Genomic DNA, 17,120 nt, shown 5'->3' with positions numbered 1-17,120 from the left:
ATATTTTTTTTTTTATTTGGAAATTAATTATTTGCTAATTCTTTATTTGTGGCAAATTTACGGCAAACATTTCTTGGGAATATTTTGATCTACTTCAATCTTTTTTCTTTATTTGCTAATTCGATTTTCGAATTTTTAAGGACTTAGTTATTCTTTACAATCTGTTAAAGTTTTTTCATCACATCAGCAAAGATTTCTCTATTACTCGCATGACTCAGAAGTCTGCCTGCAGCTCGAATTCCCTTCCATGATTGAATATTCTCAAGTCATATTATTTATTTCCTTCCTCTAACGGACCTTTCTGGAATATTCGCCCGCATTACATTTTGCAATATTTTTTATTTGGGATTCGGCATAAAACGTTCCAGGTACGATGTCTTTCTCCACTTTATGGTAGTTAGTAGCTCTCTTTCACAATATATCTTTCTTAGAACTTGGACACAAAATCCAGATTTCGAACGCCTTTAACTTATTTAAATCATCTGACCCGTAAGTAATTTTTTGTACCTAAAAAATGCGTTGCTTGCCATTTCTTTACGGCTTCTAAATTCTCTCGAACAGTCCCACTGCTCTCTGATGGTAAAACCGAGATATTTGAAACTTTTCACTCTGTCGATTAACAAGTTTTGAATATTAAGAGTGGCATTGTCGTAAACGTTGTATATGCTGACAATCAGATATTTGGTTTTTCATAGATTAATTTTTAAACCGTATGCTAGAGTGCATGTTGAGGGCTGATCTAACAGATATTGAAGTCCAGGGAAGCTATTCGCTAATAACGTAGTATCATCGGCATATCGAATGCTAATAAGGAAATTCCTATTTTTATAGCAAGGGGGAGAGAATGCACCCTAGCCTAACACCTCTGGATATACAGATATTTTCTGTTAGATGACTGACCTCGATCGGTAACGTTTGGTGTCAATACAGGCTCCATGCATCGTATGTCCTTATGGTATAAACCTGTATATACAAGAATTTCCATCAGTTTATCATGCATCTGCACCATATCAAAATCCTTCTCATAATCTACAAAGCATAGAAAAACATCTTTGGGGGCATTTTGGCACTTCTGACCAATGTCAAGCTTTTTTAACCAACAAAAAAATGCATCTCGAGTAGCCATGCTTTCTTTAAAACCAAAATGAGATATTCCCATTACATTCTCACATTTTGTAAATATTCGGGAATGAATTATTCTCAAGAATATTTTGAGGGCGTCGATCATTAGACTTATAAATCTGTAATAATTTTTTCGGAATCGTTATTAACTTTGATATCAAACGTTGCCCGTATCATAAATGTGGTTAAATAGTTACGTTAAAACAGCCATGTTGTTGTCGTCAATCTGTATTTCCGAGGGAATCTCATCTGGACCACAAGCTTTATTGCCTTTTAGTGACATTACTGCGGACTCTACCTCTCGTTTAGTAATTGAGTTTCCGTGTGTGGAGGTACATATGGTTCGTAAGTAGAGCGATTTTCGTCGCTAAATATCCTTTCCTTTTTTGTCTACTTCAACAACCTTTATATACCTCAGTGGTATATCTTAGGCTTCTAAGATGTTTCAAAAATCGTTACTTTGTCAGCAAATACGTTACGAATTTTTCAATTCAAACATTACAAGGAATCTTGAGCCGAATATTTTGCAAAAAATGTGGAAAACTTATTATTTGCTATTCTACAGTGTCATTTAAGAATGATGACATGGCATTTTAGCTGGCATGGGCTTTATGACCGTCACAAGGCCATTTATTGCTGAAATTAAATTGCGTTGTATTTAAGCAGGAGAAGATTCTGTTTTTCTTCAATTTCCCTGCATATACACCAAGGTATTGTATGCGTGATTTTAGAGATAGTTCCATACATTTCATTTGCATTGCATGGCTCTTCAAAGCACCATTAGACCTTCATTGGTATTGTTATTGCATTTATTGATACATACAATTTTGAAACCCTGAAAATATTTTCCAAAAGACCACAACCGATGGGAGAAAACTTAAATCCTCCAACGTTTGTATGCAATAATCCGAGGATTTAAGGTATCTCAAAAACGGCCAACCAACTAGGCTATACATTCATTCACAAACTCTAAAGTGTTTTGTTATTCTTTTAAATATTCAAAATCAAATAATCCGAAGCCTGCATTTTTAAAACACTTTGGGCAAATGTAAATAAAAACCCAAAAATAATTGAGAACTAAGAACTTAAAAAAAAAACACAAAAAATAAACAAAACCCAACATTCATTCAATATTTTAGTGGTGGTCTGGTATGAGCGTTGGTGTGTATGCCAGAGTAAGCACATGCTGCACCCATTACAACACACATGCTACCTACTTGCACACATATGTATATGCATATTTTTGGTAGTATCATCGTACAATAAATGTATAATACCACTATGCGAAATCATTTAGCCACGTAAGTATGTAGATCCGTTAGTTTGTATGTAAATATTTATGGACTTTCGGTAGGTTCGCACATATATTTGAATTTGAATTCGTTGGATGGCGTGTGCGTGTGTGTGCGATGTACTCGTATATGTAGGTTTAAACGCATCCTCTTAATGTTAAGAAATGCCAGTGGCTGATGGCTTTCGTAGTTGTGTTGGCAGGGACGATATTTATTTGAGCTTCCTTCCTTCCTTCTTCATTCCATTTCGTTTCGTTTGAACATAATTTTTTACGAGATTTTCTCGCAAATTGTACAACACATTTATTTGTTAACTTAGAACGTACGCTTGTGTTTGTGTTTGCGTTTGCGTATGTGTGTGGGTATTCGTATGTTAGAGTCCACACATATATCGCATAGAAAGTTATGTGCATATATGAGACCATTATATTAGGGTATATCGCGAAAACCACAAAATAGTTTCTATAATTGCTTTGACAAGACAAATAAATCAAAAACTCACACATGATTTACATTGTGGGTGGTTAAGTATTTCGGGGTCTCACATTTGCCACCACAGGAAAACTATTTGAAAACATTTTCTTTAGCGTGCAATACATACCAGCAACTCCAGCCAAAGAGTTTAAAAACTTTGAATATTTTGCTGGTGATATTCTTAGGCATAAAAATGCTTAGGACTTTTGAAGAATACCGATGAGATATGCTTTTGATTTGTCTTTTAGCTTTGGCAAGACTTTCTTTTCTTGGTTTGACGGTTTTTCTTTATTTCTGTTTAAAAGTTATGGAACATTTTTTCTTTGCCTAGTGCAAGAGATGTGGAATCGCAATTCATTGGCCTAAACGCAATTGTTTGCATTTTTTGACAAGAGCCTAAATGCTGAACCCCATAGATATATTTTGATGCCACAATCCCAAATATTTCCCAAATTTAGTGAGGGAAAATTGTAATGGGGAAAAGCTGACTGGCTAGACATGCATCACGATGGCCTTTAACTTCTTATTGATGCTTTGCTAATTCTACACCTGTTTTGCCAAATATCATCTACGAGATAGCGATAATATCTGTCATTAGTTGGACGCTATAGGATTGCTTGCTTTGAAAACAACATATCATAAATGAAAAATTGCATTTGAACGGCAAATTTTCTGCACCAACACAATTCTGCCACTTTTAAGTCATAAGCCTAAAAAAATTACATTCTAATTTTTCACACATTGTTCATTTACAGGGAGTTTGACAGTTATTCACGTGAAAAGCCAGTGACAATCCTTAGGAACAATCGGAAAAAACTAAAACTTAAGAAGCATGTCTCATGTGTCTATTTCGTGGATCGCCGATAAACCCCAATATTTGTATGGTAGTGTATGCAGTTTATGTAGCGTTTTTTTTTTTTTTTTTCTTCTCTCTTTCATCCTGTAGCATTAGTGTATTTCGCTGAGTATTGACGGCGCTAGTACACCACAAAGCTGTGAAAGGACCACCAGTAGAAGTTTGGCTCCACCGTAAAAAAAAAAACACACACGACTAGGGAGCATGTTAAGGAATGCCACAACACATGGGCGGCGGAAGAGGCGACGATTGGACAACCGAACGAACGAACGCCATTACAAATAAAAATCCAAATGAGTTTCGTTTTTCCTCACTTCCTTGCGAGTTGTTCGCCGCTGTTGTTATTCCATGTCGCAGTTCTTGTTCCGCACTTTGTTTTGTCGAATAGTACCCCGGAGAATTCCGTGTCCATTTCAATTCATTACACCTTGTAGTGGAGCTGCTAACTGGGGCTTGCAACGGCCCCACCGTTCCTGTGCTATACCACATAAGTCCTGCACAGTGCTGGGATTTGCTTACCTCATTTCATTTCGATTTGTTTCGTTCATTCGTTCGTTTCCTTTCTGCTTTAACGATTTCGATGATGGGCACATCAGGAGCAGAGTGGGTAAAAAAGCATTTCAAGACTTGAATGTTTAACTCTTGAATGATTTTACCTTGTTTTTTGTTCATTAGTTTTTTCGTGTCTAGCGTGCAGTACTCTTCGATGAATTTTACTATGACTTTTCAAGCTTTGTGTTATTTTTCATATTTGACTTGATAGTGGAAATTGTAAATCATTTGCAAATTTCAAGTCACCATCGTTTACCCTTACATAGTGCGAATATATGGTATGGGAATGGGTTTTTTTTTATACTTAAAAAAATATCGGTATACAAAAATTTTAATATTTTCAAAAATATGTGAGATTTGCTTATATATGCAACATTATGAAAAGATCCGGGACTGGAGACTGGATTATGGATAAGCCAGGGAAATATAAAGGAAATTGATAACAACAACAAAAATCAAACAAAAATTGTATTAAACCATAAAACAAATAGAGCGCATTTCTAAGAACCGTGGCCGCATAGGATCGACTTATGTCAAACAACGACTGTGGGTAGTTGTAGGAAAACGCTAAACTTAAGACTAAAACTATGCTAAATTCCAATCATTTCCTTCCGAGTCGATCAATCAAAAGTGGAAAACAAAAAAAAAAACAAAACAAAAGTTAGTAAATTTTGTTATAATTGGATTGCTCTTTTGTTTTCTCTTGGGTTAGGTCGTTAGTAGTCGATTTTATTGGTATGGTGATAGGAACTTATTGATGGTTGTAGTTTTCTTTTTATTTTTAGGGGGTTTTGAAGCTCTAGATTTTATTTGCGAATTCAAAGAGGTTGTGGCTGTATAGAAATTTGGCAATCACTTACTCGTCAACTATTAAATATTTGTTACCATCCGAAGCTGCACATCTGCCGCGATAACTAAATTGGGAACCTTTAATGTGTATAGATTGTTGATAGCCCGATAGGAACCATGAGCCCTCCCAGCGGGCAGGAAATGTACAGTTGGTGGGCACTGCAATGACAGAAAAATGAAAATAAGAAATAGTTGTATAAAATATATAATTTAACTTTTTTTTGTATGAAGAGGCAATTTTTTGTTGGTTTGACTGATAACTTTTGGTTTGACTATCAACATCTGTGACTTCTTCCGCTCTGGAAGACGCAATTGTTAAGCGATTTTACTTGTGATATTTTTTAGGTAACATTTTCTACGTCGTAAGCTTATCTCCTGTGTCACCTTCTTAATATGATTGGTGTAAAAACAACAACAAGGTTCTTAATAAAACCGTTTATGGTCGACCATAAATAATGAAACGCAGTAATAAAATGTGTGAATCAATTCGTTCTTTATGTATAAGACTCCGAAATTATTGATAAAGAAAAAACTTTGAAATAAACCGATGCCGTCTCATTTGAATATAGGAGGTGCAAAAAAATTAAAAAAGAAACACCATAGGTTAAGCTCCACCGAGCCCTAGATACCCATGACCATGGAGATTTTATTAATCCTACCAACAACATTCAAATGCTTAATCGAGAGATCGGTCTATATTGTAGATTCGACTAATAGCATATTCGTTACGTGCGTCAAATGTTTTCATTCAATTCTGCGTTTTAGATTTCCGTAAAATTGGGTATAAAATACGTTCTTCAAGAAATTTAATCGGGAGTTCAGTCTCCATAGGAGCTCTTTTGGGATTTGATGCGATATGCCATGTTTATTGAGAGTGTCCAAGTAAACTATGCTTCCAAATATCCTCGAAATTGGGTTCAAAGAAAGCGCCTTAAGAAATTCTATCAAGAGATCGTAGATTTGGTGTAGTTATATTCAAATTTAGTCCGATTTGGTTCGTTCACAAATTTAACCAGCATATGGAAAAGATACTGATCTGTGCATGGTTTGAGCTCAATATCTTTATTATTATAAATTTGTTGTTTTTCATATGGATAGCTTCTTATTGATTTTATACTGCCAACCACGTTTTGCACTTAATATTAGTATTTATTACTTTTTCCAAACAAACTTAAATTAATCTGAATACAACTAAAATTTTCTCCATATTTTCTCACATTTAAAGAACTACTGTGAACATTTCTTTTTACATCCACCTCCATAGGATAGGGTGTATATTCATTTGGTCATTCCGTTTGGAACACAACGAAATATTCATTTCATAAAACAACATTTCGGGTGTTGGGTAGGGGTGCCCCATAGAGTTGTTGTTGGTGTTGTCGTAGCAGCGTGTGGTGCACTGAGGTGGCAGCCCTAGGTCGATGAAGGGCTCCATCGGGTTAATCCGGCACATAGAACTGGCTGCTATGGTATTACTATAGATTTACCGAAATGTGGGACGAATGGGTTCTTCAAATCTTCTTCCCCTTTATATGTAATGCAAATGCAAATTAGCCCATGACCATTCCTTTTAGGAACAGTGGCAAACTTCTCACATATCAATGAGTGCAGTCCGATTCAAGTTTATATAAAAAAGTCCTCCTTTTCAAAGCCGAGTCCAAAAGGCATGCCGCAGTGCTACAGCCCTCTTGAGGAGAAGTTTTTACATGGCATTGTACCTCATGAATGTCGCCAGTATCAGGAGGAGAGAACCACCGCTGAAAATTTTTATGATGTTCTCGCCAGGATTCGAATTTGCCAGAGTTTCGCAGCAGATTTGAATACACTTTCGATTGCCTTCAGCAAAAGACGTTTTAAAGACGAATGCCAAATGGTGTTTCTTTAGCTGCCTATCGCTTTGCAATGGCTTCAAAATCCATTTGGCATAGGTGCTGTGTGTCTTCTGATTCTGTTTGCTGCAGGATTTGGAGAATAGCCTCCTTATAATGAGCGAACGAACAGACATTAGAGAGATTGCCTAGCCACTGGCAAACGTGTATGGCCACAATTTGCAATTTCCATTAAGAGATTGGTTTGGCTTCAAGTGATTTGACGAACAATGGAGACAATGAACAGCTCTGCTCGTGTATTCGCCGCCATTTGCGGCTTGGTTCAGGTTATGAGAGCATGAAATGGATTCGCACATGTCCTATTTAAATTGTCACTACTGTAAGTAATTAAGAATGGATGTAATTTATGTCCTCACATATGAGAGTATATTTTCAGCATATCTATGTGTGTGTGTATGTGTTTGCCATGTGGTCGTCCCCCTCATTCCGCCACCTTTCTCTTCATCAGCTTATGGCCACTCATTTGACCGAGTTTAATTTGTGGGCTTCTTTTGTTATTTCTACTCCATGGCCATCACATGCAAAGCAGAGGCACCCATTTTCATGTTGCCTGCCACAAGTCCGTCCTTTTGTCATATGACATTAAGTGTGTGAGTGTGTGTGTGTGTGTGTCCGTCCGTCCGTCCTTCCTTAATTATATGGAGGAACCAAGAGCACAACAGAAAAGTAAAACAAAACAAAAATTTAAATAATGACATCACACTAAATTAAATAATTTATGGCTGCATTCGGCGCTGAATAATGACAGCAGGAGGGGTGGATGCCTTTATCCCATTTCCCCGTAAATGGCAGAGTCCTCATGCTTTTCCTATTTGCATCTTTGGTTCGTTCGAGTTGAGAAGTTGTTGCAGATACTCACTGCCCTCAACACATCAATTGGACAGACTAGGAAATGCGTACCAGTATGTGTGCTGAGTAGAACTACAAGCGCAACTTAAAGTGCGATTCCGAGCACCACAAGTACAAGAAGAAGTAGTACAACATGATTCCCTAATGAACCAATAAGGGAAACTTATTAAAAGTTATTGTTTTCTCACTACAACGCCATCTCACACTTCAACACTTAAATCAGCCAGACGGACAAGCAGGCAGGCACCCTCATTATTGAGTTATAACAGTTGGCTCATACACAGGGATGGTGGAGCAGGAGCACAATATGCTCATAACATAGTAAAAAAAAACATTCTATAGAACCAAACTGTGAGTACTTGGCACTACAAATGTTTGTTCGTCCGTCCGTCCATCCATTCATCCATCCATGCATAGTATGTTAATTGCTATATGGATATGTATGTGTGTGAGTGTGTATGTCAGACCACTTTACACGAGTAAATACCTATTTACACAACACCAAAACAAACCACCTCTTTGTGATAAATGCCCGTAAATCTTAACATACAGAAGGCTCGTTGCACAGTGGCTAAAAACGCACGCTTGGGTACGATATTAGTGACACTCTTCCGTCACCGTCACCGTCACCTGTCACTTAACATAGGCAAAAATTTAAAATACGCCGGAACCTCTGACCCCCACACTGAAATCCGTGCAAGCTAGTTAAGCTACTTAAAACAATAACAAGTAAAAGATTAGGCTGGCCGAATCTCTATATAGTGAAAATATTAATATTCGGAGGGTCAAAGCCGATTATAAGCCGATCCGAGCCATACCTTGTTTGGATGTTGGATTCAGACCCTATCTGGCACGTAAGTTGAAGATCATAGGAGAAGTAGTTGTGCAACATATCCGCCAAATCAGATAAGAACTGCGCCATCTAGGGAAGAAGTGCAATCGGCAGTTCGGTTTATATGGGAGCTACATATAACAGGTTTTAGACCGATTCTGGTCAAACATGGTACGTATGTTGGAGGTCATAGGAGAAGTCATTGTGCAAAGTTTCAGGGAAACCAGATAAGAATTGCGCTTTCTAGAGGCTAACAAACATAATTGGAAGATCGGTTTATATAGAAGCTATATGAGGTATTGGACCGACTCGAACCATACTTGGCACGTATATGTATATGAAAAATCCGCAATTACTTTTTGGGCAACCCAATATATGGCACGTGCTCTCTACAATGAGGGCTCAAGAAGTCAAGATCCTAGATCGGTTTTTATGGCAGCTCAAACATGGACCGATATGGCGCATTTTCAATCCCAATCGACCTACACCAATAGGAGGTATTTGTGCAAAATTTCAAACACCTAACATTACTCCTTCGAAAATAAGCGTGCTATCGACAATCAGACATACGGATGGACATGGTTTAGATCGATTTAAGATTCCATGGCGATCATGAGTATATATATAGGGTGATTTTTTTGAGGTTAGGATTTTCATGCATTAGTATTTGACAGATCACGTGGGATTTCAGACATGGTGTCAAAGAGAAAGATGCTCAGTATGCTTTGACATTTCATCATGAATAGACTTACTAACGAGCAACGCTTGCAAATCATTGAATTTTATTACCAAAATCAGTGTTCGGTTCGAAATGTGTTCAAATTTTGACAAATTTTGTTCAGCGATGAGGCTCATTTCTGGTTGAATGGCTACGTAAATAAGCAAAATTGCCGCATTTGGAGTGAAGAGCAACCAGAAGCCGTTCAAGAACTGCCCATGCATCCCGAAAAATGCACTGTTTGGTGTGGTTTGTACGCTGGTGGAATCATTGGACCGTATTTTTTCAAAGATGCTGTTGGACGCAACGTTACGGTGAATGAACACATTTCGAACCGAACACTGATTTTGGTAATAAAATTCAATGATTTGCAAGCGTTGCTCGTTAGTAAGTCTATTCATGATGAAATGTCAAAGCATACTGAGCATCTTTCTCTTTGACACCATGTCTGAAATCCCACGTGATCTGTCAAATACTAATGCATGAAAATCCTAACCTCAAAAAAATCACCCTTTACTAGCAGTAATATTTTTGTATCTGATTGTCATCAAATATGTGTAAAATTTTAAGGATCAAGAACGAGCGCTGTTGAATTTGTAAAATTTTTAACTAAAGTTTACATAAAGCTAGCAGATGAGACTTTCATCGCCTATGTTTCTATCGCTGTTTTAGCCAAAAAGTCCATCTGATCTTTACGGCAGATAATTTGCTTGATGTTCCAATGTGATTTCACTGTACATTGATTCACTGTACAATGGACGGACAAACTTGCACACCAATAGGCATAAGTGCGATCGCGGCAACTCTCCCCACATTTTAATTATGGTACAATGGAGTCAAGCCTAGTCCTCTGAATCGAAATTGGAGGAGAAAAAAAAACTACGGCACAACACGGAAAAATACCGAATATAACAACTGCAACATAACCATAACCAAGCGAACAAAAAAAAAACAAGCAGCAGTAGCAGAGGAAGAAACCAGCAAGCGAATCAACGTTTAAAAAAAAAGTGAAGCGATATTTAAATTCACTTTTATAGCTTTTTTCATTTCCGGCCGTAACTTTTGTTTTGTGAACGACCCAATGCTACTCCCTGGCTGCAGGAATTGTGTTACAGTTCGCTACACGTCCGGTGATGAGGCTCTTCCCCGGTAGCTGGGAGCAGGGCTTTTTTGCTGGTTCAATGCATGCTTCAAATTGGAATGGGTTTCTGCGATTTCGAATCAAACATTCGAAGGTCAAAAATCGTTTTTATTTCTCTCCATTTCATGTTCGATTAGGTGGGGGAGCCCCATCGGATGCGGAGCGATGACAATAATTTAACAATAACAACAACAACAAGCCAACAAAGAAAAGAATTTAAATTAAATTAAAGTGCCACAAATCTCAATAAGAGTCAAAGCGAGCAACAATTACGAGCATTTGGGCTTCGTGTGAATGTGTCATCGCCGGGCGAACAGGGCGACCAAACACAAATCGAACCCAACCGTGTGTGAGATTTGCCATTGCCCGCGGCCATTGGCCGCCATTGTGCATAGGAATGGCCGTAATTTCAGAAGATTAAACCTTAGATGGTTCACTTTTCGGTGACAATTTAATCGCGCGCATTCTTTGGGTAGTAAAACGTTTTCGTTCCACCGATTGCCATTTGCTGGGAAAATGTTTGAGTTTCCCAAACGAAACAACGAAACGAACAAAAACCCAACGAATTTATTAAAGCAATAAATATTTAATGCACCAAGATGTTGGACCATTGTCCACTGATTTTATTGGTGTCACAATAACGCACACTCACACACACCCATGTTCACATGTTCACAAACATGCATAGAGAATTATGGAAAGTTGTTTTCTAAATAGAATACCATGGTGAACATTTAACTTTGGGCTCTCCCATTTTTGGTTCGTAGACAATTTGATATTGAAAATTACTACAGATGATGATGATGATGATCAAACCAAACACACACGCTCGCACCGAAAACAAAGAAACCCATATACAGATCAATTTTATTAAACCCCCAAAAAGTCATGAAAGCTTCAGCAAGTTTAGGAGAAAAGTGAAATTTGTTTGTTTATATGCACTCAACGAAATTTGTCGTTCAAAACAGCACACCTGTATGTTTTTTTCGTATGACATAACCTAAAAATTTGAGCAAAAGCTTTTTTTTTTTACACGCAAAAATTGATAAAGTTGTGAGAATGCTGGTTAAATCATAAATTTGTGACTTGGGCTTGATTTCATACGACTGACAACAAAAACAGCCGATTTCTTTATGTTTTTGTCAGAAGGAATAGAGCACGCTCTAATCGAAAAAATTGACATGTGCTATTTTGAAAAGTGATTTTTGATATCACACGACAATGTATAACTCAACATGTGCTAAATTTGACATGTCATACGACAACTACATGCCGTGCAATAAAGCAATTAGCAAACATTTCGTTCTGAAATTGCTACAAAACAATTAAAAACAAAAATTTGGTGAAATCAATAAATTTTTTGCTTTTTTATTTTTTGCTATTATTTATGTTATCATTATACGGATGGTCATGTGTTTTGGACCATTTTTTTACAAAGGGAGTCGAGCTAAAGGAAATTGCCTGATCAATACATGCGTTTCGTTTAGAAAGGTGATGTAAAATCTCTCGTCCATTTTTATACCCACCACCGAAGGATGGGGGTATATTCATTTTGTCATTCCGTTTGCAACACATCGAAATATCCATTTCCGACCCTATAAAGTAAATATATTCTTGATCAGCGTAAAAATCTAAGACGATCTAGACATGTCCGCCCGTCTGTCTGTTGAAATCACGCTACAGTCTTTAAAAATAGAGATATTGAGCTGTCTAAGGCCCATGAAAGCCACATTTATTATCCGATTTCGCTAAAATTTGGGACAGTGAGTTGTGTTAGGCCCTTCGACTTCGTTCGTTAATTTTTCCCAGATCGGTCCAGATTTGAATATAGCTGCCGTATAGACCGATCTCTCCAATTAAAGTTTTGGGCCCACAAAAGAGGCATTTATTGTCCAATTTCACCGACATTTGGGACAGTGCTTTGTTCGACATTTTTATGCAACTTGGCCCAAATCCTACCAGATGGATATATGTAGCTGCCATGTAGACCGATATCTCGATTTAAATCTTTGCCCCATAAAAAGTGCATTTATAATCCGATTTCACTGAAATTTGACACAGTGACTTATGTTATGCTTTTCGACATCCGTATCGTATATGGTTCAGATCGGTTTATTTTTAGATATAGCTACTGTACTTATTAGTATTTGGTCCAAATCGGTACATATTTTGATATAATTGATATGGGACATAAGGTATGAAATTTTCACCTAATTTTGATGAAAGGTGGTTTACATATATACCCGAGGTGGTGGGTATCCAAAATTCGGCCCGGCCGAACTTAACGCCTTTTTACTTGTTTTCTCTGCTAATGCCCAACGCTGTTGCAACTACTGTCTATGTACACTCTACCCAATTTGTTATTCAAAACAGCAAAAATATTTGCTAAAACTGCAGTGGTTGTTTGCTGAAAATCGGAAAGCACTACTGCTGTTTCAGCAAATATAGGACTGTTGTATTAGTAAACATATCGGTGAGCTAAATCAGCAAACAAAATCTGCTGTTTTAAGTACAATCTGCTGAAAAAAAGTTTATGCTGTTTTTTATGTTTGCCTGTTACCTTGTTTCAGGCGATTTCTTGGAATTTTTTTAAGAAATTTTGTTGAAAGAGGTGTTTTTATTTCATTTTCAAATGTTTTGCATGTTAGGGCAAAGATCATTAAATTTCGTTTTTGGTTAGAAGACTTTTCAACCATATTAGGTGTGATGGCTTCAAGGGCCGTGCGTTGGTATGTTGTATTTTAATCGTATTAATTGCGAAAACGCCTCTATGATATAAGTACCCCATTAACCACGCTCGACAACCCTGGCTATTTACTGTACTTTTCCCGATGCATGTATTTTTGCGTAATGACAGACTTTTTATACCCTCCACCATGGGATGGGGTATACTAATTTCGTCACTCTGTAATTACTCGAAATATTCATCTGATACCCCATAATGTATATATTGATCGTGGTGACATTTTATGTCGATCTAGCCATGTCCGTCCATCCGTCTGTCTGTCGAAAGCACGCTAACTTTCGAAGGAGTAAAGCTAGCCGCTTGAAATTTTGCACAAATACTTCTTATTAGTGTAGGTCGGTTGGGATTGTAAATGGGCCATATCGGTGCATGTTTTGATATAGCTGCCATATAAACCGATCTTGCGTCTCGACTTCTCGAACCTCTAGAGGGCGAAATTCTTATCCGATTGGAATGAAATTTCGCACGACGTATTTTGTTATGATATCCAACTATTGTGCCAAGTATGGTTCAAATCGGATGATAAACTGATATAGCAGCCATATAAACCGATCTTGGGTCTTGAGTTCTTTAGCTTCTGGAGGGCGCAACTCTTATCCGATTGGAATGAAATTTTGCACGACGTACTCTACTCCTAAAGATTTGTTTTTTTTTACACCCCATTGGCCTGATGGTTTTGACTCCAGTTTCTAGCTTTGCTTGCAAAAATGTTGTATTGCCAGTTTTGACACAAGTATGTTTGCCTTGCTTAAAGTTTGATATTTTCTTTGTATGTTCACTTAAAAATATTTGATGCAATGTTTTTAGAGCTTAATTGATAAGAGAGCATTTTATTGCCAAATTAATGCTCGACGTTAGCACTATTTTCAGTCTTGTGGTGGCCTGCGAATTTGTTGATATGTAGAAAAGGATTCCTTGAAATATATCGGCTAACTGCTTAGGTTATAAGACTCGCTGGTTGTTTTCTGGGAAATTCTTACGGCTATATCGTACATCTTTAAAGGGACTAATAAAGGAGAGAAACATCTTAAAGACTTACCATCATTTCGACCCGCCCAGCAATGAGCTGATGATGATAGCACAGCAAATAACAGCCACATAAACAACCACTTTGAAACCGTAACCGTTTTGGTTATCTTGGAACAGCCAAATAATGCCACTAACCACCAATACCACCTCAACCAGCAGGCCGACAATGAAGACTGTGGCGATGGCGATTGCGATGACGACGGTGCTGGAGCTGTAATGGAGGACGATGGCGATGATGGAGTTGATAAACCTAAACCTAACTGGAGCAACGATGCATTATCCTTGTAGGAGCTGCACCTACTACAACTGCTGCCGCTACCGCTGCCATCATCACACATTGATGCGAATGAGCCTTCAAGGGATTTAGATGACACCGCCATCACTGTCGATGACGATGTTGATGACGATGATGCATTTCTCATCTTTTCGCTGCCAATAATAATATCACGTTTATTTTTAAAGCACCTACATTCCTTATTTAATATCGTTGTATACGAAGTTGGAGTTGAGGATGTCGAGGATGGGCATGAGAGTGTGTGTGTCGCCGACGGGGGAAGTTTGGGAACTGCATGGCCCAATGGAGTTATTGCCATTCCGTTACTGGTCATCCTTGAATTGCAGCCGTTTCTGCCGGCACATGCATTGTCTTTGAGGCTGGAAAATATTTCATTTTCTCGCTGGGAGCAGGCTTCAGATGATTTTCTTAATATAAAACTATGATGAGGATGGCGATGGTGATGGTGATGATAACCAACACCACTACCACCACCACTGCAGTCAATCTGTAGACGGACGCTGGGGTCCTTGTAACTACTCATGCTTGATGGTTGTGGCCACGTCTTCTCGCAGATGTCGTTGGGATCCTGGTGTCTCCGTGCCTGCGCTGGCTGGCTGGCATTACTAAGCATATTATTTAAGCAATGACATCTTGACAACAATGACGTGTTGGCCATTTGGTTATTATTACAACATTTTGCCGTATTATGATTATCAATAACAACAGCATAAGGAGCACAAGTGGCAGGACTACCAAGTACAAGACGGCCACTGGCGATAGTTGACGTGCTGGTGGTGGTGGTGGTGGTGGTACTGCTGCTGCTGCTGGTGCTGCTACTGCCATGCAAAGGATCAAGACTAAGACCACACGGCGATTTAGTACTTCGCTGTTGTTGTTGTTGTTGTTGCTGCTGTCCATCGTGTAACTGAAATTCCTCATGTTTCTTAAGTGGTCGTCCTGAATCATGTCTTTGTCGTTGCTGTTGTTGTTGTTGTTGCTGCATAGTAAAATATCTACGACCACGTTCACGTAAATATTTTGTACTACGACTATTCGTATAGTTTACAAATGAGGTTAGTGCTGCCGTGGTAGTTGTTGTTGTTGTTGTTGTTGCCAGTGGTGGTGCTGGTGGTAGCTGCTTTGCTTGGGTCCTCACGCCCATAGTCAAGGGACAAGGAGCCATAGTCGCAACCCCTGCCATAGTTGTAGGGTATGACGATAATGATGGCTTGTCTGTTTTCTTGCTAGGAGTTTCACTTGTTTCTTCCATATCCACCACCACGACAACAACAAGGTGTCTTTCTTCGTCCTCCTGCTGTTGTCTTATTTTATTATTAGCAGCATAGAAGTGCTGCGTTATTGTGGTCGTCTCTAAGGCAGGCATTTCATAATTTTCATAACATTTATCCTTGTGCTTTGTGTTATCCTCCTGTTCCTGTTCCTGCTTCTGTTTCAGTTTCTGCAATTCCAAATCTTGTCGTTCTGGTGCGGCATTATTATGACAGCAGCTGCTTCTTATGGCAGTGGTGCTGGTGGTGGTGGTCGTGGCGGTAATGTTGCAGCAATGTTGTCTGCCGCCTATGCTGGCATTGATGACGGTGCTATTACAATTTATGACATTATTATTATGATTATTACGGTCTCCGTCTCCGTCGTCGTCGTCGCCGCCACCACTGTATTCACCACCACCGCCGTCTGTTCGGAGCAGGGCCTGAGTGGTGGAACGACTCATGGTCGTAACATTCCGGTTGCCACCACAGATGCTACTGCCATAACGTACATTGCTACAGCTACTATCCCCACTAGAGCCGGTTAGCATAGCCAAGGCTGCTGGTGCTGTTTCAGCTCCATGGGCCACATGTGTCTGCCGAGATGTGTCCTCCACATCTTCATGGTCTATGTCTCGCAAGGGGAGCTGGCGCGGATGGTGAAGGTGTTGGTACTGGGGCTGGTGGTAGTGCGGTTGCGGCAAAGACAACATGTTAGCTTGTTGTTGTTGTTGTTGTTGTTGCTGCTGATGCTGTTGTTGTTGGTGTGTTCCAGGAACAACATTCTTGCACGGATGCAAAAAAGGCGCTAAATATATTAACGTCGCCCTCATTTGAGTTGCTGTCGCCATCACGGCCGCTGCTGCTGCTGTCGCTGTTGCTACTTTGGCTGATGAAGATGTGATGGCGTGCTTTGAATTCTAAAAAAAAAAACAAGAACAACAAAGAACACATTAAATATAAATGAGTTGAAATTTTTCAAAAACAAAGAAAAAAGGAAATGTTCTCCTTAAGACACAACTACAACACCACAAACGAAGGAAAAAAAAATGAAAAACTGTCGTCTTCAGTGATGCCAGCTGTGGGTGGGGTTCGCTGGGCTACACCATCAGCCCATGGAGTTGTTACGAGTTTGTAGAACATTTGTTGGTAATGTTCATTTCTTAGAGGAATTTGAATTTTTGGATGTGGAAATGTGCAAAAAGTAAAACAGAACAAAAAAAACA

General features: G+C 38.7%; 1 protein-coding gene across 3 annotated transcripts in view; it reads right to left on the bottom strand.

Annotated features, from left to right (window-relative positions):
- LOC106083506 (uncharacterized) overlaps positions 1-17,120 on the bottom strand; it is a 134,813-nt gene that overhangs the window by 69,616 nt on the left and 48,077 nt on the right. For all 3 annotated transcript variants that reach the window (XM_059363122.1, XM_059363121.1, XM_059363123.1), the window contains exons 2-3: positions 14,360-16,814; positions 5,157-5,304 (exon numbers count right to left, since the gene is read on the bottom strand). In XM_059363122.1, the coding sequence (XP_059219105.1) occupies positions 5,157-5,304; positions 14,360-16,814 (2,603 nt within the window). The remainder of the gene's footprint in view (positions 1-5,156; positions 5,305-14,359; positions 16,815-17,120) is intronic.

The sequence above is a fragment of the Stomoxys calcitrans genome, chromosome 2, assembly GCF_963082655.1.
Source record: "Stomoxys calcitrans chromosome 2, idStoCalc2.1, whole genome shotgun sequence".
Classification (NCBI taxonomy): domain Eukaryota; kingdom Metazoa; phylum Arthropoda; class Insecta; order Diptera; family Muscidae; genus Stomoxys; species Stomoxys calcitrans.
The sequence above is the reverse complement of the archived record's forward strand: the minus strand, read 5'-3'. Positions and strand labels throughout refer to the sequence as shown.